The sequence below is a fragment of the Mobula birostris genome, chromosome 32 (genome assembly GCF_030028105.1).
Source record: "Mobula birostris isolate sMobBir1 chromosome 32, sMobBir1.hap1, whole genome shotgun sequence".
NCBI lineage: Eukaryota > Metazoa > Chordata > Chondrichthyes > Myliobatiformes > Myliobatidae > Mobula > Mobula birostris.
The window spans coordinates 6,889,585-6,916,947 of NC_092401.1; the positions used below are offsets into that span (position 1 = coordinate 6,889,585).

The window sequence follows — 27,363 nt, forward strand, 5'->3', positions numbered from 1 at the left end:
TGACTTCAACTAGAGATCTTTGGAGCAGCACAGTTGTCTTAGTCTATTACTGAAAGCTCCCCTGTTCAGCCAAGGTGGCTTGCAGAGGGTGAGAAACATTGTCCAGAATTGCCTGGATTTTCTGGAGGGTCCTTTGTTCTACCACAGCCACAGTGTCCAGTTTGACTTCTGTAACAGAGCCAGCCTTTAGAAACCATAGAAACTACAGCACAGAAACAGGCCTTTTGGCCCTTCTTGGCTGTGCCGAACCATTTTCTGCCTAGTCCCACTGACCTGCACGGACCATATCCCTCCATACACCTCCCATCCATGTATCTGTCCAATTTATTCTTAAATGTTAAAAAAGGACCCGCATTTACCACCTCGTCTGGCAGCTCATTCCATACTCCCACCACTCTCTGTGTGAAGAAGCCCCCCCTAATGTTCCCTTTCTAATCAGTTTATTGAGCCTGTTTTCATTGTGTCTGGTATGGCTGAATTAATTCATTAAATTGGTCTGCAGCCAACACTGCTCTCGGTTCATGGGGGTGGATGTGGACTCGGCCTGCTGCTGCTCCTCCGGGCCTCGGGGCGGCGCTGTCGTGGCAAGGGGCGGCGCAGAGTTCAGAGGGGGGGGGGAAGGCGCCGCTCTTTACATCCGTGTTGCCAATGGTCGTTAGGGGACGGCTGTCCGCTTCCTTAACCTGATATCCGCGCAGAAACCCAGCCAACGATGGGCTAAGGAGCCGTTTGAAGCTCCCACCGTCGCCACGAAGCTACCACACGCCCTAAGTAACGAGGAAGAGATGGGTTAGGGTGAGTGATTTACTGATTGTCGAGCCTGACTCCGGCAACCGGACGGCAAAGCGGAGGGGTGGGTCCGCAGGCGCTGATTGGCTGCTCGGCCGCTAATCAAATGTTTCCCTGTGTTGTGATTGGTCCCTGGAAGTCTCTATCATGTCTTGCACCAAAGTGGGGATAAGTTTGGACGCGGTGACGTTTAGTTTTGTGGTGCGGGCCCGGGGGCGCCATCCACTTTCCCCACCTTATGCTCCTTGTTACTTTACTTGTCAGTGGAGCGCCCAGGAGTAGTTTACCAGACCGTCAAGGCGGTTTGAGATGCTCGCAGCTCCTATTACACAATCCAGTTGCAGATCTGGGTGAATTTACAACCTTACTTTCAACTAATTTCCTTTCACGGAATGAACTTCAACCAGTTACATCTGTAACCGAATGGACTCCGCTGTGAGTTGTCGTTTTTTAAAAAATATAAATATTGACCGCGATGCATCTACATCTTAGTGTAAGTGTTTCACAACAGGTGATGGCGTGTAAACTGTAGTTACAGCGTTTATGAAGCAATTGGCACAGGTTATTAAGTGACCCACGAATTCCTTCGTTCTCTGCGGTGGGAGAATATTTTTTGATTTTGTTTTGAAGGCCGCGATTTAGAATCCAGCAGAGTAGACAGGAAATGCTACTTGTATAGACATTAATTGTAGGGGGGAAGATTGTGAGGGAACTGTGTTCCAATTGAGGGTAATAAATTCGAATAACGAATGCCCAACAAGTCAGGCCATACTATAGAAGAGAGAAATGTAATCAGTGTTGCGGGTAAATCACCTACAACCGAAGTAGGCAATTTTGATACGAAGGAAGAAGGTAAGCTGAACGTTTTGAGTTCACTCTGAACATCTGCAATGTGGCCAAGTGGAATGTAGGGTGCTTTGTTTTGTCCTAAATGGAAAAGAGGTTAGATTGGAGAGAGAAAGAGCAAAGGTGAAGGACAACTGGATGTTTAGAATCCCTTAGAAAGTAAATGCAGCTACGAGTCATCGAGTGTACCTTTAGCTTCTCCAATGTAGAGACCACAGTATGAGCGAGCAACAGATTCAGTAGCCCACACAAAATGCTGGAGACACTCAGCAGGCAGCCAACAGTAAACAGTTCAGGCTGAGACCGTTCATCAGGAGTCCTGCCTGGCCTGCTGAGTTCCTGCAGCATTTTGTGTGTGTGTGTTGCTTTAGATTTCCAGCATCTGCAGACTTTCTCATGTAACGGGTTCAGTATACTAGATTGGAAAGTGAATATCCAGAAATTTAACTTGGTTAACTCTCCTTCCACATCTGCTTCCTGACATGAGTATTTCTGTCATTTTCTGTTTTTATTTCAAACTACTGGCATCTGCAGGTGTTTGATATTTATTTAGGGGAGGGGGATCCAGATCCCACATTTATGAGTGAATGGGTCAGTAGAAATGGTGTCTATACATTACAGAAAGATAATTGGGCTGAGTGAAATGTCCTCTAAAGTAGCACAAGGAAGAGATATTTATCTCCAATATTAATCTAGTTATGGCATTTTCTAGCAAAAATTAATAATTTCTATTAATTTGTCATGAGAAATATGGTTTTGTTTTTGCTCATTTGTGTGATAGTCATGTGATAATGAAGTTGTATCATTTTTTTAATGCATGCATTTCTAAATGACAATAAACGAAGACTGAGTGTCCTCATAATCTAATCTAAAAGTTATTGTGATAGAATGACATGCATCATTACAGAACTCTGCATTGGGTAAGCACGATGTTTTATTTTAATGAAATATTCTTAGACCTTAACAATAGTTTCTGAGCTATGAAGGGTTTCATGCGCTTTTATAGCTTTTTATATTGTAACACCATGATCTGTTGCACATAACTAAGATATTTTCTTCTAATGTGTTGGGAAAATGTCTAGCTGGTTGAACAGTGTCCATGGAGAAAAGAATCCGGTTCCCAACCTGGGTGTGCAGATCCCTTGCCCAATGGTATTGGTTTGTGGCATAAAGAAGGTTTAGAGCACGGAAATCAAGGACTTGTTTCCCAACCCTGGGATAAGTCAGTTGAGTCTACAAAGCACAGAGGTCGGAGTTATTGGGCTGGATGAGGCTGCAGTGAACAGGAGTGAAATCACAGATGGGTTTGGAAATGAAGATAAGAATTTAAATAATTAATACTGTCTGACAGCACTGCCAGTGTAAATCAACAAGCATAAACTCAATGCTCTATCTCCCACCATGGTTCAGTATTTATTATATCTTAAGTCTGTACATTTCATTCATCAGCTTTTCCTACCGCAATGTTTTCAGATTTGAGGTTAGTCTCGTTAATCTCACAATGCACGTTATTTTCTATTCTCCAGTGGTGATATTAAACCTGATTCTGATGCTGTCCTCACAGGATGTCTTTGTATAGTTTTCAGCAAATGTTATAAAGTATATTTGGTAAAATGAGTTCTTAAACGGTGCAGATTTGAGCTGCCAGGGATGAAGTAGGTGGCTGTCTCGTCGTTTTCAGTGTGATGGAATTGTGAATTCACGTAGCATGAAGTTTTCTTCTGTCGAGTTATGTGAGAGTAAGAATGAAGTCATTAGTGACGACCATTTTCAAACCTGTAATAACTGAACTTACTTTGCTTGAGTATTGTTATTTCTGAAAATAATTTTAATTCGTTACTGACTGTACCTATCACATTAACAGGCTGTCCTGGTACAAACTGAAATTAACCCAGTTACATCCAACATTCACAGAGTTCATATCTGTAGAATGACTAGTTCTCCACAAGGAAGTCCATCTATTAAATAATATTATTTAGTATTTAATTTCCTAGCTTAAGGTAATTTCTCCAAATATCTATTCATACTTGCCAATTACATCTGGTTATTGGACCACCAAGGTAAATACTCATTGTCTCGATGTTCCTGCCTTCAAAATACCCAGACTGTCTGTGCAGTCAAAGTCTGCAGTGTTCATGTTTTAGAATCTAGTGGGGATCATGACACGCTGGGATGTATGTGTGGCCAACTTCTAGCTCTGTCTAATTGGATTTAATTTTAAGTGACTGTATTTCTGCCGCAACACACACAAAATACTGGAGAAACTCAGCAGGTCGGGCAGCAGCTATAGTCGATGTTTCAGGCCAAGACCCTTCTTCAGGACTGAGAAGGAAGTGGGAGGCCGCCAGAATAAAAAGATGGGGAGGAGGGGAAGAAGGCGAGCTGGAAGATGATCAGTGAAGATGGGGGGGGCGGTGGGAAAGGTAAGGGGCTGGAGAAGGAGGAATTTGACAGGAGATGAGAGTGGAGCATAGGAGAAAGGGAAGGTGGGGACCAAGGAGGAAGTAATAGGCAGGTGAAAAGAGGTAAAAGGTCAGGGTGAGGAATAGAGGGATGGGGGCAGGGGGGGGAATTGATTTACCAGAAGAAGAAATCGATATTTATATATGTGCATAAAAGATATGCAGACTATATTTGTATCCGGAGCGACAGGACTTGAAGTGTTATTGATATTTGTCTTTCTTTGGTTGAGCTGTTTCAGGAAAATACTACTTCTTCTTGCATCAGCAGTTATGTTGATAAATGTAATGGGCAAGTATGGCATAATATATTTGTATCTATGAATGGCCCCTGGCATCTATCACAGTATTCCACCTTGATGAGACATTGCCAACCTTGGCTGTGCTCTTTCTAACTTGGGATTATAATGTTGCTTGTTGGGATTGGTTAATGCAGCGGTCCCCAACCACCGGGCCGCAAAGCATGCGCTACCGGGCCGCAAGGAAATGATATGATTTGGCGATATGAGTCAGCTGCACCTTTCCTCATTCCCTGTCACGGCCACTGTTGAGCTTGAATGCACGCAAGCTCATTACCCGCGCGTCATCCATGTCAGCGCGGGAAGAATATCAACTCCTCGAGCTTGCAAATGACGGCGGGCTGAAAAGTATGTTTGACATAACATCTCTGCCGGCATTCTGGATTAAAGTCAAGGCTGAATATCTTGAGATAGCCATGAAAGCACTGAAAACGTTGCTTCCATTTCCAACTTCATATGGCTGCGAAGTGGAGTTTTCTGCGATGAATGCAATGAAAACAAAATTGCGGAATAGACTGGACATAAGAACCCCCTTCGAATATCGCTGTCTCCCATCACCCCTCGATGGGACCGTCTTGTTGCAGGAAAACAAGCCCAGGGCTCCCACTGATTCAGTGATATTGGTGTGTTGCAATGATTTTATATGTTCATACGGGGAAAATATGTGCTGTGCGTTTAATATCCAAACGTTACTTAAAATGTTATGATGCTATTGACTTATAAGTGTTTTATATAAACATATAACAATTGCAGCACGGAAACAGGCAATCTCTGCCCTTCTAGTCCGTGCCGAACGTTACACTCACCTAGTCCCACCGACCTGCACTCAGCCCATAACCCTCCATTCCTTTCCTGTCCATATACCTGTCCAATTTTTCTTTAAATGATAGTATCGAACCTGCCTCTACCACTTCTACTGGACGTTCGTTCAACACTTACTTCAAGCTCCCCTGATAATTGACTTAAATCACTATATTCATGCGAGGAAAATACGTGCTGTGTTTAATGTTAAATTTGTTCGATTAAACCCTTTTAGAAACGAAATTGAGTGTATTAGTCACTTATCACCTATATTCCGGTTGTGATTAACACCCTTCCCCCAAACAGAATTGCCAAAAACGATTTGTAGAAAAAAACCAGCAGATACACACATACGCAAGTCACACATGCGCACTGGTGCCTGCGCAAGGCTTCATGGTCATTGTAGTCTTTCTCGGGGTAAAGACAACGTAATCGACTGCTACTCTTGTCCGTTGGTAACCATACCCCACCCCCCCAGTTTGGCTGGTCAGCAAGAATATTGTCAATAAGAAACCGGTCCGCGTTGCAAAAAAGGTTGGGGACCCCTGGGTTAATGTGCCTTCATATTTACACCAAGTCTCTACAGAAGCAGAATATCATAACTAAAATGAGTCAAGTGCCCGATTAAGTCATAAGGACAAGTAAATGTTTAGAATGGTGGTGAATATTGGTAGCTCAGGCTGAGGCACTTGATGTTGTGGTGCTTGCCGAATTTGGCAATGAGCTTGCAGACGTTTCATCACCAGTCGAGGTGATATCCTCAGTGCTCAGTTGTGGGTGTTTTGTCGTGGGAGTGCTCGCATTTGTATCAGCCCCTGTTTGCTTTCCTCAGACCTGATTGGCTACCCCTTCAGTTGACCTTTGAATTCTATTAGCTCATGTTTCTTTAGCTCTTAGGGGTCAGTAGATGGAATTTATTTTGAAATATTTGTTTACGGAGTTATCAGATGAGAACCACGCTTGTGAAAGTTCTCATGCCTTCTTCGTGTTTGCCTGCTCCAGAACCAATATGGTGTCCCAGTTAAAGGGGTGGTGTTCTCCGTCTTCATGTACTGAGATCAGTGAAAGTGGATCATGTCTCCATACTGCCAGTTAGTGTTAGAAACACGACCCAGTAGAATTTAAAGGGCAACTTGAGGGAAACCAATCAGTACAGAGGCAAACGAATGGGGGCCTACGTAAACACAAGCCTTCCCAGATAGAAACACTAGCAACTGAGCACTGAGGATGTCACCTCGACTGCTGATGAAACCTCTGCAAGCTCATTGCCAAACTTGGCGCAGACTACCACATCAAATGGGTAAATGTGTTCCAAGCTTGGATGTCAAATACAATCCTCGTGGGTGGGTTTTGCTGCACCGTGAAGGTAAAACATACATGCGGGACTAAGAACGTTAGAGTATAAGGAATAGGAGCAGGAGTCGGCCATCTGGCCCGTCGAGCTGCTCCGCCATTCAATAAGATCCTGGCTGATCTGGCCATGGACTCATTTCCACCTACCTGCTTTTTCCCCTTAAACCTTAATTCCCCTACCATGCAAAATCTATCCAACATTGTCTTACATGTATTTACTGAGGTAGCCTCCACTGCTTCATTGGGCAGAGAATTCCACAGATTCACCACTCTCTGGGAAAAGCAGTTTCTCCTCACCTCCATCCTAAATCTACTCCTCGGATTTTGCGGCTATGTCCCCTGGTTCTAGTCTCACCGACCAGTGGAAACAATGTTCCGGCCTCAATCTCATCTATCCTATTCATAATTTTATGTTTTTAAGATCTCTCATCCTTCTGAATTCCAGCGAGTACAGTCCCAGGTGACTCAATCTCTCCTTAAGTCTAACCCCTCATCTCTGGAATCAACCTGGTGAACCTCCTCTGCACTGCCTCCAAAGCCAGTATATCCCTCCTTAAGTAAGGAGACCAGAACTGCACACAGTACTCCAGGTATGGCCTCACCAGTACCCTGTACAGTTGCAACATAATCTCCCTGCTGTTAAATTCAATCCCTCTAGCAATGAAGGCCAGTGTTACATTTGCTTCTTGATAGCCTGCTGCACCTGCAAACCAACCTTTTGCGATTCATGCACAATACAAAGAGCCAATATTGTGTCAACACCGTACTCCGTAGCCATTGGAATGTTAACAATTTAACTTTGCTTTGTTGTGGCAATGCCCTTGTTTCGTCCAGTCCAGCTATGGGACTTGAGGCCCAGGTACCATGAGATATTCATTGACTGATTGAAATATTACTGTAATAATGAGCTAATGGAACAGCTGCATCAACACTTGACTCACACATGTGAGGGACAGGAATGGCTACTTCAAGTGCCGAGTTTTAGATGTTTTAGAAAGGACAGTGAGGGAGGCAAAAGAGGTGGGGGCATGGCACTGTTGATCAGAGATAGTGTCACGGCTGCAGAAAAGGTGGATGTCATGGAGGGATTGTCTACGGAGTCTCTGTGGGTGGAGGTTAGGAACAGGAAGGGGTCAATAACTCTACTGGGTGTTTTTTACAGGCCGCCAAATAGCAACAGGGATATCGAGGAGCAGATAGGGAAACAGATCCTGGAAAGGTGTGATAATATCAAAGTTGTCGTGGTGGGAGATTTTAATTTCCCAAATATTGATTGGCCTCTCCCTAGATCAAGGGGTTTAAATGTGTTAGGTGTGTTCAGGAAGGTTTCTTGACACAATATGTAGATAGGCATACAAGAGGAGAGACTGTACTTGATTTGGTATTGGGAAATGAACCTGGTCAGGTGTCATATCTCTCAGTGGGAGAGCATTTTGGAGATAGTGATCATAATTCTCTCTCCTTTACAATAGCACTGGAGAGAGTTCGGAACAGACAAGTTAGAAAAGCGTATGATTGGAGTAAGGGGAATTATGAGGCTATCAGGCAGGAACTTGGAAGCTTAAATTGGGAGCAGATGTTCTCAGGGAAAGGTACGGAAGAAATGTGGCAAATGTTCAGGGGATATTTGTGTGGAGTTCTGCATAGGTACGTTCTAATGAGACGGAAGTTATAGTAGGGTACAGGAACTGTGGTGTACAAAGTCTGTTGTAAATCTAGTCAAGAAGAAAAGAAAAGCTTACGAAAGGTTCAGAGAGCTAGGTAATGTTAGAGATCTAGAAGATTATAAGGCTAACAAGAAGGAGCTTAAGAAGAAATTAGGAGAGCCAGAAGGGGCCATGAGAAGGCCTTGGCGAGCAGGATTAAGGAAAACCCCAAGGCATTCTACATGTATGTGAAGATTAAGAGGATAAGACGTGAAAGAACAGGACCTATCAAGTGTGACAGTGGGAAAGTGTGTATGGAACCGGAGGAAATAGCAGAGGTACTTAATGAATACTTCACTTCAGTATTCACTATGGAAAAGGATCTTGGTGATTGTAGTGATGACTTGCAGCAGACTGAAAAGCTTGAACATGTAGATATTAAGAAAGAGGATGTGCTGGAGCTTTTGGAAAGCATCGAGTTGGATAAGTCACCGGGACTGGATGAGATGTACCCCAGGCTACTGTGGGAGGTGAGGGAGGAGATTGCTGAGCCTCTGGTGATGATCTTTGCATCATCAATGGGACGGGAGAGGTTCTGGAGGATTGGAGGGTTGCGGATGTTGTTCCCTTATTCAAGAAATGGAGTAGAGATAGCCCAGGAAATTATAGACCAGTGAGTCTTACTTCAGTGGTTGGTAAGTTGATGAAGAAGATCCTGAGAGGCAGGATTTATGAACATTTGGAGAGGTATAATATAATTAGGAATAGTCATTGGCTTTGTCAAGGGTAGGTCGTGCCTTACGAGCCTGATTGAATTTTTTGAGGATGTGACTAAACACATTGATGAAGGAAGAGCAGTAGATGTGGTGTATATAGATTTCAACAAGGCATTTGATAAGGTGCCTCATGCAAGGCTTATTGAGAAAGTAAGGAGCCATGGGATCCAAGGGGACATTGCTTTGTGGATCCAGAACTGGCTTGCCCACAGAAGGCAAAGAGTGGTTGTAGACGGGTCATATTCTGCATGGAGGTTGGGGACCAGTGGTGAGCCTCAGGGATCTGTTCTGGGACCTTTACTCTTCGTGATTTTTATAAATGACCTGGTTGAAGTGGAGGGATGGGTTAGTAAGTTTGCTAATGACACAAAGGTTGGAGGTGTTGTGGATAGTGTGGAGGGCTGTCAGAGGTTACAGCAAGACATTGATAGGATGCAAAACTGGGCTGACAAGTGGTAGATGGGATCAAACCAGATAAGTGTGAAGTGGTTCATTTTGGTAGGTCAAATATGATGGCAGAATATGGTATTAATGGTAAGACTCTTGGCAGTGTGGAGGATCAGAGGGACCTTGGGATCCGAGTCCATAGGACACTCAAAGCTGCTACGCAAGTTGACTCTGTGGTTAAGAAGGCATATGGTGTATTGGCCTTCATCAATCGTGGGATTGAGTTTAGGAGCCGAAAGGTAATGTTGCAGCTATATAGGACCCTGGTCAGACCCCACTTGGAGTACTGTGCTCAGTTCTGGTTGCTTTACTACAGGAAGCATGTGGAAACCATAGAAAGGGTGTAGAGGAGATTTACAAGGATGTTGCCTGGATTGGGGAGCATGCATTATGAAAACAGGTTGAGTGAACTCGGCCTTTTTTCCTTGGAGTGACAGAGGATGAGAGGTGACCTGATAGAGGTATATAATGTTACATACTGTAACCTTTAGAAATAAACCAGCAGCAAAAGGTTTCACACTGAGTCGGGTTTTAATGTTAAAACCACTATCTTTATTAGTATCTACTTACAATATTGTAACTTAACCAAGATAAACAGGTGTTAACAGTGTGATGTGTATATATGTGTGTGGTATAGCTCCCAAACTAAGTTAAGCTTGGGGAAACAAAGTTTAGAGTCTTGAGATGGTAAGGTAGGAAAGTTCAGTTCATCCACAGAATATATGATAGGAGAGAGGTATTTGTAATCCAGGGTGAAACGTAGAGAATAGGTGGTTACGTCAAATTTCACAGGTAAACAAAAGTATTCCACAGATTCCATGATGGTAAAATGAGATAACAGTCACTGTAGATCGAGAATCCACATATGAGTTATCTCCGGAAGTGATCTGTCACAGGGATATCGTCTTCAAGGGGTTGCCACACAACATACCCAGGCAAGGGGTAACACATAAGTGGTCTCCCAAACAAAATCCACTCCTTTGGATTACACGAAGTGAAAGACACCCATTCGTAGTGCACCGTGTGCAGATATTTAACCCACCCTTGTGGGCATAAGAGAGTTTGGAACCATCGCAGTGACAAGCTGAAGTTTCATCAGTGTCCCCCTCCCCATCTCCTCCCCCTCCCCATCTCCTCCCCCTCCCCATCTCCTCCCCCTCCCCATCTCCTCCCCCTCCCCATCTCCTCCCCCCTCCCTCTCTCCCCCTCCCTCTCTCCCCCTCCCCCATGACTGTCTGTGTCCTTGTTTTAAACAAGCTGCCATCAGTCAGTGAACATCATAGTCCCACCTCATTGAGGTACTCTTAAGATAACAATCCACAGTAAGTGAAATCTGTGGGTTCGTAACAATAAGATGATGAGAGGCATTGATCGTGTGGATAGTCAGAGACTTTTTCCCATGGCTGAAATGGCTGCCACAAGAGGACACAGGTTTAAGGTGCTTGGAAGTAGGTACAGAGGAGATGTTAGGAGTCAGTTTTTTACGCAGAGTGTGGTGAGTGCATGGATGGGCTGCTGGCGGCAGTGGTGGAGGTGGAAGCGATAGGATCTTTTAAGATATCCTATTTATCACTATTAATTGTTCCACGTAAGAGGGCTTTGCGGTGCTTTATTACCTATCCTCTCCAATGCTGTGGGGTATAATAACTAATTCCTTGTTATGAATCGCTTTTCCTTTTGGTCAATACTATCCATGTCCATAATTATATTGATCCAATGCCCAATTCATGCCCTGTGCTCTCATTCCTAATTGATTCTTCTCCATTAACATGCATATCAGCTTACTTTGTCAGCACTGGACCTTAAAGTATAAACATTGTCGATGCTCCAACCATATCACTATATACCTGGTGTGCAAATAAACACTGACAGATTGATTATTCATACATATTTGCAGCTGCAGATTGTTGGTTCTGCTGCCATAAGCAGTGGCTCTTTCACTGGCAGTTTACTGCAACGCTTCCCACCACAGCAGTCTTGCAACACTACTTTGTACCATTGAAACTAGATAGTATCTGAATCTGATACTTTTCCTGTTGGTGACAGTAGCGGCTTTTGTTTGGCTCTTTGCATCAGTCAGCACCACTGCTATTCTAAAACAACACACACAAAATGCTGTAGGAACTCAGCAGCTCAGGTAGCATCTATGGAAATGAATAAACAGTTGACATTTTGGGCCGAGACCCTTCATCAAGACTGTTGTAGTTCTTAAACTTCTGTTTTATTCTGTTATAGTTCTTAAAATTCTGTTGGCATCAGCTGGCATGTAAAATATTGTTTGGGTTCTATCTTTTGTGATGAATTTCCCAAGAATTTCCAAGCTCCGTACACTGAATGGGCTGAATATGCAGAATGTGTTTCCATTGCTTAATCTAAACCTATTTATACAGGTTTCCCCCGCCATCCGAAGGCAGAGCGTTCCTATGAAACGGTTCGTAAGCCGGAATGTCGTAAAGCGAAGAAGCAATTACCATTTATTTATATGGGAAAATTTTGTGAGCGTTCGCAGACCCAAAAATAACCTACCAAATCATGCCAAATAATACATAAAACCTAAAATAACAGTAACATACAGTAAAAGCAGGAATGATATGATAAATACACAGCCTATATAAAGTAGAAATACTTCTCTACAACAATTGCCTGCACTGTTCCCGCAACGAAAATCTCACGCAAGCGCCGTCAGCAGAAAATCTCACGCAAGCACTGTTGGCAAAACACTCTCTCCAGTAAACTATAAGCTATGAAGCTGCCAAATCATACCAAATAACATGTAAAAATACACAGCCGATATAAAGTATAAATAATGTATGTACAGTGTAGTATCACTTACCGGAATTGGGACAGCACCAAGCACACTGATGATGGTGTGTTAGGCTGAGTCGTCACAGGTTGGGGTGGTGCAGTGGCCCCTACCCTCCGGGCAGTGAACCGATACCGATGCGCGAAGCATGCAGGGGTGCAGTGGTAGCCAGGATGCATCGAGCTCATCTTTAAGAAAAAAGCCGAAATAAACATGCTAATTAATTAGGTGCCGCCCGGCCCGTAAATGTTGGCCCAGATCAGCGACAACACAGTTGACAATCGCCTCTGATCTGGGCCGACAATTACGTGCCCGGTGGCACCTAATTAATTAGCTTATTTATTTCGGCTTTTTTCTTAAAGATGTGCAGTGTGCCTCCCGTCTACCACTGCATTCTCTGCGAATCGGTATCTGACTGGGGATTGGGGTGGTGGGACACTGGGGTGTCATCTCATCGTCGTCTTTTTCCATTAGAGCAGGCAGCTCGTCTTCTCCTATGACTGCCCGCCTCGATGTCGAAGTTCGAGGTTCTTCGTCTGCTGTGGCTGATGTGGAAGACTTGCTTGACTGCTGAGCCTCGCGCATTTTTCTATCATACAGTTCTTTGTAAGCACTCAAACCATCTTGCAAATATCCCATAAACCTATGTACCCTTTCAAAATTAAAGTTGTACTTTTATCATTGAAGTGAAAATCTCACGCAGTTGCTTCACGTTCAGTTCCTGGACGACTTCACCTTCGGTCTGTTTGCTACTGTATTCGGTTTTGATTGTTTTCCTTTCCTCTTCCAATTGCATCAGCTCTTCATCTATCAGTTCTTGGTCATGTGATGCCAAAACCTCTTCAACAACTTCCACAAGCCAAACTCACTTTGTCCTTACTTGGTTCACCACGTTCGAAAAGCTTAATTATGTCTAGTTTTACGCTAAGTGTAACACCCTTACGAGCTCTTTCAGGCTTTTCGGATACCTTAGAACTCATCTTGCAAACAGCTGCTCACAGACACGTGTTTAAGCAATGCCGGCGAGAATGCAGTTCCGAATCTGGGGGAGAGCGTCTGCTCGGGGTGCACGGCGTGCTGCCTTTTATCGCGCGCTGATTTTTTTTTCCACGTGCTGCCTTTTTTCGTTACAGTAAAAACAGGGAACTGATGTAGGTCTTTCTTAACAGTGAGGTTTCGGAAAGCGAACGTTCGAAAAGCGGGGGACACCTGTACAAGATCTCCTCTCAGTTTGAAACTGACTGTGATAACTGGGTAGTAGTGTGCTGTTAAGCTTCACATTTTAAAAGATACAAAAAATGCTCTTCAGTTCCTTTATATTCTAAATGTTCTACACGAAAAGCTGAAAATATACAACCGGTCCAAGTGTCTCTGAAAAAAGAGTTTACTGCTGAGAGACTTCTTTATTAGAAGAACTATTTCTGATGGAAAAGCTGTTGAACTGAACCAATACCTGTTTCTTTCCTCACAGAAGCTGCATGACTTGCGGTGAGCTGGCAGCACACTTGGGCATAGTGGCTTCTATGGAGTCAGCCAAAGGACTTATTGTCTTTCGTTAAAAATATATTTTGCGATCGCAAGACCCTGCTGGATATTAAGAACTACCCCATCAGTGAGTTGCTCATTGCCAGAGAAACTGTAGGAGCTGGACTGGATGCAGACCGTCACGTTGCCTGTGACAGAAAGGTGTGCAATCTTACAGCGAGTGATCATCTTAGTCGTTTTTCTTTTGGTAGCAAGAAAGACCTGATGCTGCAAGTTCAACCATGGTTTTTTTTGGCGAATGGCAGGGGAACTCAGTCGTAGCGAGGACTGGGCCTCAAGCTGCAGTGTTGCCTGTTTGCCGCTGCCCAGGGGAGGGCGTGGAGTTGGGTGCTGCACTGGAGTGCTGGAGGTGGTGTGGTGTGGCGTGATATCCATGCTGGAGATGGTGCCCCCCCCCCCCCGTTTGCTTGGTAAAACACGAGCTATATGGTCTTTGACTGCAGACTGTTCAGATCCTTGGATTTTTGTGCGTCTGTATTTACTGCTGTCTTATATGTGCCTTGTGCAGTGTATGATTGCTGGTACTGTTTTGGACCATGGCCCCGGAGTAACACCATTTTGTTTAGCTGTATCCATGTATGATTGAATGACAATTAAACTTCAACTTGACTTGTTAAACATCTCCAAACTTTCCGTTTTGTTTTCACATTTCCAGCGTTCTGAAAATTTTGCATTTTAACCAGTACATTGTTGACTACTGAGTAACTTCTATGTCCTTAACTTTTGTCATATAACTCCATAGGCTGATTATACTTACTGAAAACAAATGGCTTGTGACTATTGTATTTAAAATCTTTGGAATTTATTCATAGGCATTTTTGTCCCAAACATCTTGTGGAACTTGTTATTTGACTGATGGCGTCAGAAGGCACACTTTGTTTTCTAAAGTAGGTTGTTGAATTTGAGTGCCTACCGGCGTGTATTGCGATTGCAATTGCACAATGCTTTTGGATAATGAAATCTGAATATTATTCAACCATTTGAATTTAGTGACAGATCAGGATGGTGCATTATATGGCATAGATGATGATCCCGTCATATTGCAGCTTTTAAGAACATGAGATAGTAGCAGGAGTGTGTATGTGACCCCTCGAGCCTGCTTCACCATTGCTGATCTGACCTTGGTTTTGTCTACTTTACTGACTTTCCCACCACTCTTCACTCTCCTGTAGTTCAAAAATATTTCTTTCTGAGTGAATATATTCAACGACTTGCCCTCCACTTTTTCTAAGCTAAAGAATTATAAAGGTTCATAACCCTCTGAGAGAAAGTACACATATGTTGTCCTTCCTATGGTTTTCTGTAGAATATAGATGGTTTGTAGCATTTATAATGGTGATTGGCTAAGACATGGATTAAACCAATATTTATTTTCTACTGGCTGATGCTCTGGAGCAAGGTGACAATGTTACAAAGTTAAACTTAGCACTTCTAGGACAGAGAGCTCTCTCTTGATAGGGGTGGGCAGGGCGAGAGTCTGCTGGTTCTGGAGTTGAGTGAGCTCGAATAAGTGTCACTTCAGACTTAACATGGAAACAGCGAGCTGTTAGTCACCCCTCTCACTGCGCAAAGGGTGACACCTTGTTAGTGAGTGAGAGAGTGAGTCTGTGGCATGTTGAGTTGTTGGGTGAATAATGGGGTCTCTTTTTGGGGGCTTTGTTATTGCTTGTGTGGTAGTCCTGCTGGAACAAGGGGGCGTTGGAGGGAGGCTTGATGCTCTGCTGCTGCTTGTGAGTGAGAGGGTGGGGGCTTTGGGGTTCTAATGTTTTTCTGTCATTCATTCTTTGGGGCTTGCTTCTGTTTCATGGATGTTTGTGATGAGCAAGAATTTCAGGTTATATACTGTAAACATTCTCTGATTTTAAATGGAACCATTGAGAACCAGAGTTTTTTTTAAAGAAGGTTTCAAGGCAGTGCAATATAATACAGAATTACAAATTAGACCATGTTAATATTTCAGAGCAGGTTAGATGGGTTAATGGTGGAAGTGGAGCACGATGGGTCCTGGGCATCAAATCTTTAAAAATAGCGCATAGTATACAATTCCCCACAGTGCGTTTCAGAGAAGTGCTGCGATACTATCAAGGGAGAGGAGGCTATCAAGCCCAGGAACACACATCATTGTAGTAAGTCAGCAGCAAGTGGATGACATTCAAATGGAGTGATTGCTGTTGTCAGTTAACTTGCAGTGGTCACAAAGTGGTGAAGTACAGGTTTGTTTGCTAGATGTAGAAAGACAGGTTAATCCTAATAAATCCAATGCGAGAGACCATAAATGACAGTAACATATTCACATGAAACATAGTCATTGAAGCTTGGTGAGAGATCATGCCCTCAAATGGTGTGATTTTTATCTTAGGCGCTGGAGAGACACTGAAGCTGGTGTAAAATCCATGTTTATTATAACAAGCAGACATTCTTTAGAGGACCCTTTAGGTAGAGTCTCCGAAACTCAAAGGATATCACATTTTTTATACCTTTAAGGTCAAAGGAAACAGCAGTTCATGCAATACAATTTCTACAGTTAGAATTGTTTACTTCAATATTTTGAGTATGACAGTGCTGCCGTTCATTTGAATATCTACAATGGTGGGGGGGGCACCTTTGAAGGTTCAAACATCTTTGCTGTGACAAACTAATTCACAAGGGCGTCCTAAAAGCTCTGAGGCAGAGATCCCAGGTACACAAAGTTAATGCTGTAAGGACTGGCTCAAGTACACAAATATCCCTATCGATTGAGCAAACATGCCTCTGAGTGTATTTGATGTGCTAAGTGATGTCAGTCTGGTCTATAAGTTTCATCGGACTTGGCCACAGTGGTGAAAAGTAACTTGTCCTGTGTTGCCTGGTTTGATGTAGCCAATTAACATAACCTCAGTCTTGCAATTGGCTGATGCATACTAGAATATGTCATGGTCACTTTACAAACCATATCAAAGTAGGCAGCAGCCTGTTCTCTGTAGAGGGTACTATTTATTTACAACATTGTCCTTTTAACTTCAAACTCATTACTGCTTTCGATTTACAATAAGAACTGAAAATTGGCTCTCATTTAATTAATGTCTGCTATACTCACATAATTTCATAACTCTTGAATCCTTAACAGATGAAACTCCCAACAAGCTTTTAACTAGAGTTGAAAAGCATAGATGCATTGAAAAGGAAGAAATAGTGGGGTTACACACAAAAAGCTGGAGGAAATCAGTGGGTCAGGCAGCATCTATTGAAAGGAATAAATAGTCGAAGTTTTGGGCTGAGATCCTTCATCAGGGTAAGGTGGAGAGATCAGTGTAAATCTGACCTTTCCGAATCTTTTTTCTAAACTTAAATTATATGATGAGAGGTGTGGAGTTAATGACATTATTGAACGTGTCTGATACAAGCTGTTGGTCTAGCCCTGTTTTGCTTTTTTTTGGTTTTTTTTCTCTTTTACTTTTGGGGTTTTTTTTGGTTTATATATTTTTCTTTTTATTTCTTTTTTTAATGATTAATCTCATTATGAGTTTGGAAGTCTTTTATATCTATGTTACTTAAAATTCATTTTATATATACTGAAGAACATTATTCCAATCTCTTTGTACCAACTTCGTTATTGAGTTTATAATTTTGAAAAATTAATAAAAAGATTTAGAAAGGAGAGATCAGTGTGGATCATAAACGTAAGCCTTTGAGATGAATTTCTGCATTCATTGTTGCACCCCCTGCACTAACCAGCTATATTGTTCTGTGGGTGATTTGCTCAAAGGATAGGCAAACAAAGATGGTCTAAAATCTCGAGGCAGAGATCCCAAACACCCAGCATTGGTTGAGTTCTGAGAGGGAGTCACTTTACTAAGATTTCTGTGCCTTTTATTACCTCCATCACCTGCCGCCTTTGTAATTAATTGAAAACTGTTCATTTTTCAGCTCTAAAGATTAATCCAATCCATTCTCCCCAGTTTTTATTGCCCCGCTGTGTTTAGAGTATTTTCAGTTTTTGTTTCTGACTCTTGCACTTTTGAAGGTAGTTTTCTTTCAGCAGACACAAATACTCTGTTAATGATGGTAGGAAGCTGAGCACTGGATGTGGTAGTAATGTTCAGTTATGAGTGTATGACTGTGTATTGCTGATGTATGCAGAGATAGCTTATCAGCATGTGAAAGAGAAACACTTTGCAATTGTTAGAACAAAATTTGAAAGGGGAGGGAAAGTGGTCAGAGTGAAACTTTTGAGCACAAGGGTATACAAGCCTTTAGCCTACTGTGTGTTTCTCTGAGTTATTCTCTCAGTGGCCACCTCTTTGGGTACCCTGGAACACCTGGTCATTAATGTCAATATCTAATCAGCCAATCATGTGGTTGCAACTCAGTGCACAAAAGCACTGATATGGTTAAAGGTTCACTTGTTCAGACTAAACATCAAAATGGGGAAGAATTTAAACTAAGTGATTTGACTGTGGAATCATTGTTGCCAGACAGGGTGATAGGATTATCTCAGAAACCACTGATCTCCTGGAGTTTTTGCACAAAACAATTTCTAGAACTTACAGAGAATGGTGTGAAAAACGGGGGGGGGGGGGGGGGGGGGGGAAACATCCAGTGAGCAGCAGTTCTGTGGGCAAAAGCACCTTGTTAATGAGAGAGGTCAGAGGAGAATGGCCAGACTGGTTCAAGCTGACAGGACGGTGAGAGTAACTCAAATAGACACGCATTATAACAGTGGTGTGCAGAAGAGCATGTTGGAATGCACAACATGTTGAACCTTGAAATAAATGGGTTACAACAGCAAAAGATCCCACTCAGATTCCACTCCTGTACCTAATAATTGCCTGCTGAGTGTAGATCTGTCACTTAGAATGTTTTAATTGCTATGCTTTTGCTAATTCTTGTGTATATTCTTTCCCTTTTCTAGGATTTCCTTGCTTTAATTCAAATGGCCAGGAGGCAAAAGGATCAATGCCCTGCTCACCAATGCTGTGTCTTCTGACAATAACTACATGACCAATGAATTCTGTCTCGCCTTCCTCCGTTCAGTACATCCAGAGCCAGGAAGACTTGACTCCCACAGATACAAAGAGCCGACTGCACCCAGGCACCAGTGAGCAAGAGAACAGCTGGAATGGCCATTATGATTTGCCAGAGAAATCCCAACAGAATGAATCAGTTGATGTGGACAAGATTAAAGTTAAGCTGATGACAGCCTGGAACAATGTCAAATATGGTGAGGGTACTATCAGCAGATGGAATTCTTCCCAGACCTTCAGTGCAGTGTTTCTTACGCTATTTCCCATTCTGTCTTGTCCTGTCAGGAAACTGGCATGGAAAGCCTGATAGTGAATTCAGTGCGTGCACAATAGTGAGATTTAATGCGTTTTCAACCTTGGCACTTAATGATAGCATATTAACCAGATCTGAGAGTCAGAGAGTTTCCAAAACAATTCTGCTGTGTTTTTGCTAATGATTAAGTTATATTGTGTAATCACTTTTAATATTATTACCTTTTTATTGCTGTTGTATATTTACTGAGCTCCAATACCTTTTTTAGGTGGTTGTCATGATTCCCAGTTTAACAGCAGATACAAGATATTTAGTCAACATTATATTGATACCAACTGATCATTCCTGCCCTAATGGTCTCTGATAGCTTGTATTTACACTCAGTGGCCACTTTATTAGGTCCAGGAGTGCAAGCCTGTGCAGTCTTTTGCTGCTATAGCCCATCCACTTCAAGGGTGGACATGTTATGTATTCAAGGATGCTCTTCTGCACACCACGATTGTAACACGTGGTTATTTGAGTTACTGTCGCCTTCATATCAGCTTGAACTAGTCTGGCTATTCTCCTCTGAACCTTTCTTATTAACAAGGCGCTTTTGCCAAACAGAACTGCCGCTCACTGCATTTTTTTTTTGTTTTTTTGCACCATTCTCTATAAACGCTAGAGAATGTTGAACGTGAAAATCCCAGGAGATCAGCGGTTCCTGAGATACTTAAACCACCCGGTTTGTCACCAACGATCATTCCATGGTCACAGGCACACTGCTTCCCCATTCTCATGTGTGGTCTGAACAACAACTAAATGTTTTGACCATGTCAGCATGCTAGATATTTGCATCAGTGAACAGCTGTACCTAATAAAGTGGCCACTCAGTATATGTGTGTACAACAGAACATCCCAAAGTGCCTCGTAGAAGCACTTTGACATGTAAGTAATAGGAAAATTAGTATAAGGCTTAGTTATCGGTTGGTAAAAATGAGGTTTGGGTGGGGAATGCTTAAAGTGCGACAGCTGAAGAAGTTACTGCCAGTGGCAAAGCAATTGCTTTGAAGGCTGAGCAGTGTGTCGCGATTTAAGGAGCATGAATATCACAGAGAACTATTAGTCTGGGTCCAGTTGAAAGGAAGGCGTGCACTATGAAGGGGATTTGAAAATGGCTGAGAATTTAAAAATTGTTGTTTATCTGGTAGCTTAGTAAGAATAGGGATGGATGAGTATTTGATGAAAGTTCGATGGTGCACTGCAGGGACTTCAAGTTTGAGGAGTGACAGAAGGGAGGAGGCTGTTGGATTGGTCATGTCAAGGTGACAAAGGTGCGAATGAGGGTCTCGGCAGCTGTTGAGGTGAGACAGGGACTAGTTCAGACAATGTAGTGAGATGGGTATCTCGTTGTGGTACTGGCCATACAGTCAAGTTCAATTCAGTCATTTTTGATATCAAGGTTGCAAACAGTCTGATTCAATCTTGGATCAGACTGGTGGAGCCAGTGACTAAAAAATAGATTTTGTGATAGAGACAGAAAGACTTAGTTTTGCTAATTATTTATTTATTTGGTGGAAGATGTTGCTCATCAGATGTTAGAAACAATCAGACAATGTGGAGATTCTGGGAGAGGAAATGATAATTACTTAGAGCTGAGTATTGCCAGTATGCTTGTGGAAACTGATGTCAGCTGTGTAATGGGACATGAATCAGAAATGGGGACTACGAATAGATTAAGGAAATACTTGCTGGGGTGGTATGGTAGCGTAGTGGTTAGCACAATGCTCTACAGTACCAGCGGCTCAGGTTCACTTCCTACAGCTGTCTGTAAGGAGTTTGTACCTTCTCCCCATGACTGCCAGGGTTGTCCCTGGGCGCTCCAGTTTCCTTCTGTAGTCCAGAGAATTACCGGTTGCTAGGTTAATTGGTCATTGTTCATTGTCCCATGTTTAGGCTAGGATTAAATCAGGGGGCTGCTAAATGGTGTGGCTCAAAGGGCCGGCAGGGCCTACTCTGTGCAGCATCTCAATAAATAAATGGGTAAGCAAAAATGGCTGGCAAGCTCTATTGACGGATCTGTAAGGCTTGATATATTGGAAATTCTTTTATAGCAGGACTTTGCTTCAGTTTTTGGTGTTTACAGTTAAATATTTTTTCTGTGTATACTGTGATTGTGGTCAGGAAACTGGCATGGAAAGCCTGACAGTGAATTCAGTGCATACACATTAGTGAGATTTAATGCGCTTTCAACCTTGGCACTTAATGGTAGCATATTAACCAGATCTGAGGGTCAGAGAGTTTCCAAAGCAATTCTGCTGTGTTTTTGCTGATGATTCAGTTGTATTGTGTAATCACTGTTAATATTTTTCCCTTTTTTCTGCATGATGCCAGCACATGATATATAAAAATTATCTTTTAAGAACCAGCTGTACTAACTGATGTCTCTGTAGGTTGGGTAGTGAAAGGGAGAACAAATTTCAGCAAAACTTCCCCAATTTTTCTGCTGGGCCGGTGCTACCAGTTTGAGTCGAAAGGTAATTTGTGCATTTATGTGTCTGGAACACTTTGTGATGTTTTAACCATCGATGGCTGTTAGAACTACTCATAACAAAACTGTCCTGTTTCCTTCCCATCAGCTGATCCAGCAGACACCGGTTGTGAGGCACGAGACAACCAGAATGCTGCTTCTGCAGCGGTGGACTTGTTCCGGAAGGACTTTGGCTCTCGGATCTGGTTGACGTACCGCCGTGAATTCCCGCAGCTGGAGGGTTCTATCTGGACCACGGATTGTGGCTGGGGTTGCATGCTGCGCAGTGGGCAGATGCTCCTCGCTCAGGGACTCCTTGTTCATCTCCTGTCTCGAAGTAAGTTTGTTGTCTTTATCTTCTGATGACTATTGAGGAGTGACAATCAGTCACCATGTACCTACCTTTATTGTTCAGCGTCTGAGAAATGAAAGCCTGCCTATCTGCTGCTTTACTGATGAACATCATTCCTTCTACATACATTTCCTTTCCTATAAGTATCAATCTGCAGTTAGACAATACAATAGACAATAGGTGCAGGAGTAGGCCATTCGGCCCCTCGAGCCAGCATCACCATTCACTGTGATCATGGCTGATCATCCACTATCAGTATCCAGTTCCTGCCTTATCCCCATAACCTTTGATTCTGCTATCTTTAAGAGCTCTATCCATCTCTTTCTTGAAAGCATCCAGAGACTTGGCCTCCACAGCATTCTGGGGCAGAGCATTCCATACATCCACCACTCTCTGGGTGAAAAAGTTTTTCCTCAACTCCATTCTAAATGGCCTACCCCTAATTCTTAAACTGTGGCCTCTGGTTCTGGACTCACCCATCAGCGGGAACATGCTTCCTGCCTGCAGCGTGTCCAATCCCTTAATAATTTTGTATGTTTCAATAAGATCCCCTCTTAGCCTTCTAAATTCCAGAGTATACAAACCCAGTAAGTATTCCTGTCTGATGTATTCTTTTGCACGTTCCAAGGTACAAAGTCAAACTCTAGCCCTAGTTGCTTGCCCAGTTGTGATCACCAACTAACAATACAGACCAAACGTTAGAAATAAATCTGACAGGTAATGCACTTGCCCACATTATAGCGTGTGCTTTCACCTCAATTCTGTCAGCATATCGCAAGATATGAAAGCCAAATAGTGAAGAGTTTGGGAGATCCTGAAGGAATGAACCAAATTAATGATTTGAAATCAACTTGTAAGTAAACTTCAACTTAACTTTCTACATATGAGGTGAGCTTCAGAATTGAATGCATTTGAATACAGTGGATTCTGGTTAATTGGAACACTTCAGAAGCAGTGCAATTTGGCCCAATTAAACGGCTGCCCCAATTAGCTGAAGTTTCATGGAAATAGTTAAAAGTATAAAAAAGGCAAACTACCATTTAACTGAGTAACAAATGATGTATTTAAATGAAATACTGAACAAATTAGAACACTGTCAGTGCTACTAAGGTACTATAAAACTGTTTTGTAGTTCCTAATAGCTATCAATGGAGGAATTTATCAGGTGTATGAGATGTCTAGGGAGGGTAGTATCTCTGGCATGTCCGTTCTGGGCCGTTTACTCACCTTTGGTCCCCACCGGACACTCAACTCTCACTCATCTGTGGCTCCAAGTAGCTGTTTGCATGCAACAGTGGCCACAGCACAGAATACCAATCTGTCAGACAGGCTAATAATAATAAATACTTGACTGGCCCCGAGTGCAAAATTCTTTTGTTACAGCAGCAACATTTAAAAACACACTTAGTAGTGTGCAGACTTAGCTAATAATGAAGTACAGAATAATAATATACACAATAGTTTACCAGTGTGCAATAATGTACAAAATAATAATGCAGTCTATTGTACTGTGATGTGTGTTCTCCTGTTGTACAGAGATAAACTTGTAGATGTGTATTACATGTGGTAGGAAAGATTTTCTACTAGGTGAGAGTAGATGGTGGACCTCATATCCAGGGAAAATGGGGACATGCCTGTCCTAGCATGAAAAGTCAACTTCCAGTGGACTAAGTGGATGAGATCAACAGTGAGATCCAACAGCCAAGAAGGCGGTGGAGGGTGAAGGGGCAGAAGTCCTGGTTATCCACTGCAACTACGGAAGACCTCAGCCTGTGACGACTACTCATACCATTGGGTCTGGACTTCTGGGGTTGAGAGAATGGAACTGAACCAGTGCAACGGCTTTTCCACTTTAAATACTTTCTCACCACAGTTTTCACTGTCATCATCAGATAAGACAGTTATCTAAGATGCTTCTGTGTTCTTTTGATTGACTGTAGCTGAACAAAATCAGCACAAATAATGGACTTCCATCATACAATGCTTTTGATAATTGCATCTTCTAAATCAGGGGTTCCCAATCTTTTTTATGCCATGAACCCCTGCTCTAAAATCTTCACTTTTTTTTTTAACATTCAAAATGATTGTCATTATCTTCAAATTCATCATAGTGTCTAGCTTGTTGAAGTAATGAAATCATTTCATTTTCACTGCTGGCCATTTCTGAGCCTGAATGCTTGAAACCACAGTGAGCAAAGCAATTCTAAATCTTTACTTTTCACCAACGATCAGTGACAGACATCACTACTTTTTGAACACAAACACACGCAACTGACGGTATTTAAAATTGTTTGCTCTAAGCACTGTGTAGTGTCTAACGGCCACACAAGTTCACACGACTGACGCTAGTTAGAAATGGTTCAGCAAGACTCCTGTTCCAATTATGTGGCAGTGTCCCAAATAAATGAAGGGAATCTCGGCTATTTTCTCAATTAGTGTTTGTTCTTTAAGGGTTGTCCCATATAAGTGGCTGCCCGATTAACCGATGACCCAATTAACCAGAATGCACTGTACTTGTCTCCTTAATTCATAGAATTTTGCCGTAGAAGATGCCGGTCTAAATCTTTATTTGCTGTTGAAGTTAGCAATAAAAAATTCTACAATTCCTAGTCCAAAAGGTAATGTTGCTCCTGGTCAGTACCAAACCATTCTTGGTGAAAACAACACCATCCTTGGTTGGTGACTCTCCTTCCCACTGTATAATTGCTTGTGTCTTTTTCTTTCTCATGCCAAGTTACCACTTTGGGTAATAAAAGAGGGTGGGCTGTTGCCATGACTTTTTTTTGTCCTGTGTTCTTTCTGTCCTCTCTGCACAGCTCCAACAAAACTCAATTAAGCCTTTCGATGAGGGATATTATGGTCTACCATACTGAACAATGAGTTCACCAATTTTAGAAGCCAGTTATTGTTCCCATTTGAAACTCCTCAAAGCCCTTTATTATTTTCTTTCTTGACAGGTTTTATTTTTGCTTTCTTTCATGTTTGCTGATTGTTCTTTCAATATTTATTTTTCCTGCATTCTCCCAAACCTACCACTTTCCCCTTTGTTTCGGCTCTTTGAATTGTTAACTAACCTATTTCTAATGATTTTCCATTCGGGTAAAAGGTTGGGCTCCATGGATGCTATTTGAACTGATAATTTCTATCATTTTCCACCTTTATGGCTTAAACACTTGCTACATGGGATGAAGTTAGTATTGATAGTGGTGGTTTTAAATGCCCTCCTTTCTTTTAGATTGGACATGGCCTGATGTGTTACTCTCTGTTGAGTCAGAAGCTGAACCCAGATCGCCATCTCAATCCAGCATTACCAACTGGTCAAACTTTGATGTCTTCAGCTCACAGTTGGACAGGAGTAGAAGCCTCTGGCATGCCCGAGGTTCCACAGTCACACAAGCACGTGCACGAACATTGAGACTGGACAACCCTAACTCTTCCAAAATGGACAAAGAAGAGGGGGAGCACCGCAAAATCATTTCCTGGTTTGGCGATCACCCCAAGGCCCCCTTTGGGGTACATCAGCTTGTAGAATATGGCAAGAGCTCTGGGAAGAAGGCAGGAGACTGGTATGGCCCATCAATTGTAGCACATATAATCAAGTAAGTAAAGCCTCTGCAACTGTAGCGAAGGGAGAGGTGTATTTATGTAGCACATTTCCAATGTTCAGAGTGTCCAAAGTAATGCTAAGGTAATATAGGAAAGATATAAGCATCCCGGGGAGGTAGCAGAGGAGATTCACCAGGATGTTGCTTTAATTGGAGTATTTCAGCTATAAGGAGTAACTGCATGATCTGGATTTTTTTCCCCTTAGCAGAGGAGGCTGGGAGGTGACCTGATAGAAGTATGCAATATTATAAGGGGATGGATGGGATAGATGGTAGTACTTTTTTTTCATGGTGGGCTTCTCTTAAGCAAGAGGGGCTTAGTGTGAGGTGAAGGTATCTGAGGGGGAATTATTTCATACTGACTGGTTGGAATCTGAAATGATTTGACTGAGGAATTAGTGAAGGCAGGTACTCAAAACTTAAAGAAGCATCTTGATAAGTATCTGAGTCAGTGTAGGCTATGGATCAAGTGGATAGATAGACAAGTATGTTGGTTGGTGTGGACATGGTGGGCTGAAGTGGTGATGGTGTTTCTGTGCTGTATGACTCTTACTTTACCTGACCTTATCGTTAATTCAGTTTCAGCATTTTGGGAATTTAGTCCTTAAGCCATCACAGAATTAGGCCATTCAATCAACAGATTTATTATTCCCCTCTCAAACCCATTCTCATGTTTACTCCCCTTTGGCACCATTATAATAAAGAACCTGTTAACCTCCACTTTAATTATACCTCTTGGCCTCTATATCTGTCCATGAGAATAGACTCCATTGATTCAGTGCCCTCTGGCTAAAGAAATTCTTCATCTCTGTTTTATATGGATATCCTGGTATTCCGAGGCTGTGCCCTTGGTCTTAAACTCTCCCACTTCCGGAAACCTCTCCTCCATGTCTGCTCTATCCAGGTCTTTCAATATTCGGTAGGATATTTGGCTTGTCCTTCTAAACTCAAGCAAGTGCAGGCCCAGAGCCATTAAAAATGTGCCAAGCCTTTCATCCCCGGGATCAGTTATGTAAAGCTCCTCTGGACCCTCTCCAACACCAGCTTGGATATGGGGCCCAAAACTGCTCACGTTGCTCCAAATGTGGTCTGACCAATGCCTTAAAAAGCCTCAGCATTACTTCCTTGTTTTTTTTTTAATTCTAGTCCTCTTGAAGTGAATGTTAAGATTGCAGTTACCTTCCTTCTTACTGACTCAACCTGCACTAGGACTCGCAAGTTCCTTCGGACCATAAACCTCTGAATCCTCTTCCCACTTAGAAAATAGTTTGAGCTTTATTGCGTCTATGGAAATACACTTCCTTATGCTGTATTCCTTCTTTGCCCATTCTCCCAGCGTATCTAAGTCATTCTACAAACTCACTGCTTCCTCAGTAGTACCTACCCTGCCACATGTCTTTGTTATATTTGCAAACCTGGTGGCAAAGCCGTAAATTTGTCATCTAGATCATTAACGTAAAATGTGAAAAGTAGTGGACATGGTGGACCCAACTCAGATCCATGGGTATCACAGTAGCAGTTAACCAGTAAAGCCCGCCTTCATTCCCACTCTTTGCCTTCTGCCAGTTAGCCAATCAATCTTTCCAACCATCTAGTACCTTTCCTGTATTATTATAAGTTCCTATCTTGTTTAGCAGCCTCATGTGCAGCACCTACATTGTCAAAGACATGAAAATCCAAGTAAACACTGCTCTGTCTATTCTTAGTCAGTGTTACATGTAAATGCAGCAAGTTGTGGAAAAGAAACATGATGTGAATGTATTGACTTGGTGATTTGATGTTGGAGCAGGGGAAATGGAAGCTAACTCGTCTACTTTCCTGCTTTTCTCCCCCATTTACCATTCAATGGAAATTTTCCAGAAGAAGGCATTTTAGAA

The 27,363-nt window shown here is 42.5% G+C and overlaps 1 protein-coding gene across 6 annotated transcripts in view; it reads left to right on the top strand.

Moving 5' to 3' along the window:
* The first annotated feature begins 617 nt into the window (after nt 1–617).
* The window catches only part of atg4da (autophagy related 4D, cysteine peptidase a), a 46,712-nt gene continuing 19,966 nt past the window's right edge, over nt 618–27,363 (top strand). The window contains exons 1-6 of one of the 6 annotated variants that reach the window (XM_072248537.1): nt 618–795; nt 13,691–13,905; nt 18,656–18,964; nt 21,453–21,536; nt 21,639–21,866; nt 25,117–25,480. In XM_072248537.1, the coding sequence (XP_072104638.1) occupies nt 18,748–18,964; nt 21,453–21,536; nt 21,639–21,866; nt 25,117–25,480 (893 nt within the window). In that variant the 5' untranslated portion in view covers nt 618–795; nt 13,691–13,905; nt 18,656–18,747. Of the gene's footprint in view, nt 796–970; nt 1,283–13,690; nt 13,906–18,655; nt 18,965–21,452; nt 21,537–21,638; nt 21,867–25,116; nt 25,481–27,363 lie in introns of those variants that run through there. The other 5 variants (XM_072248535.1, XM_072248533.1, XM_072248536.1 and 2 more) reach the window with 5 other exon arrangements.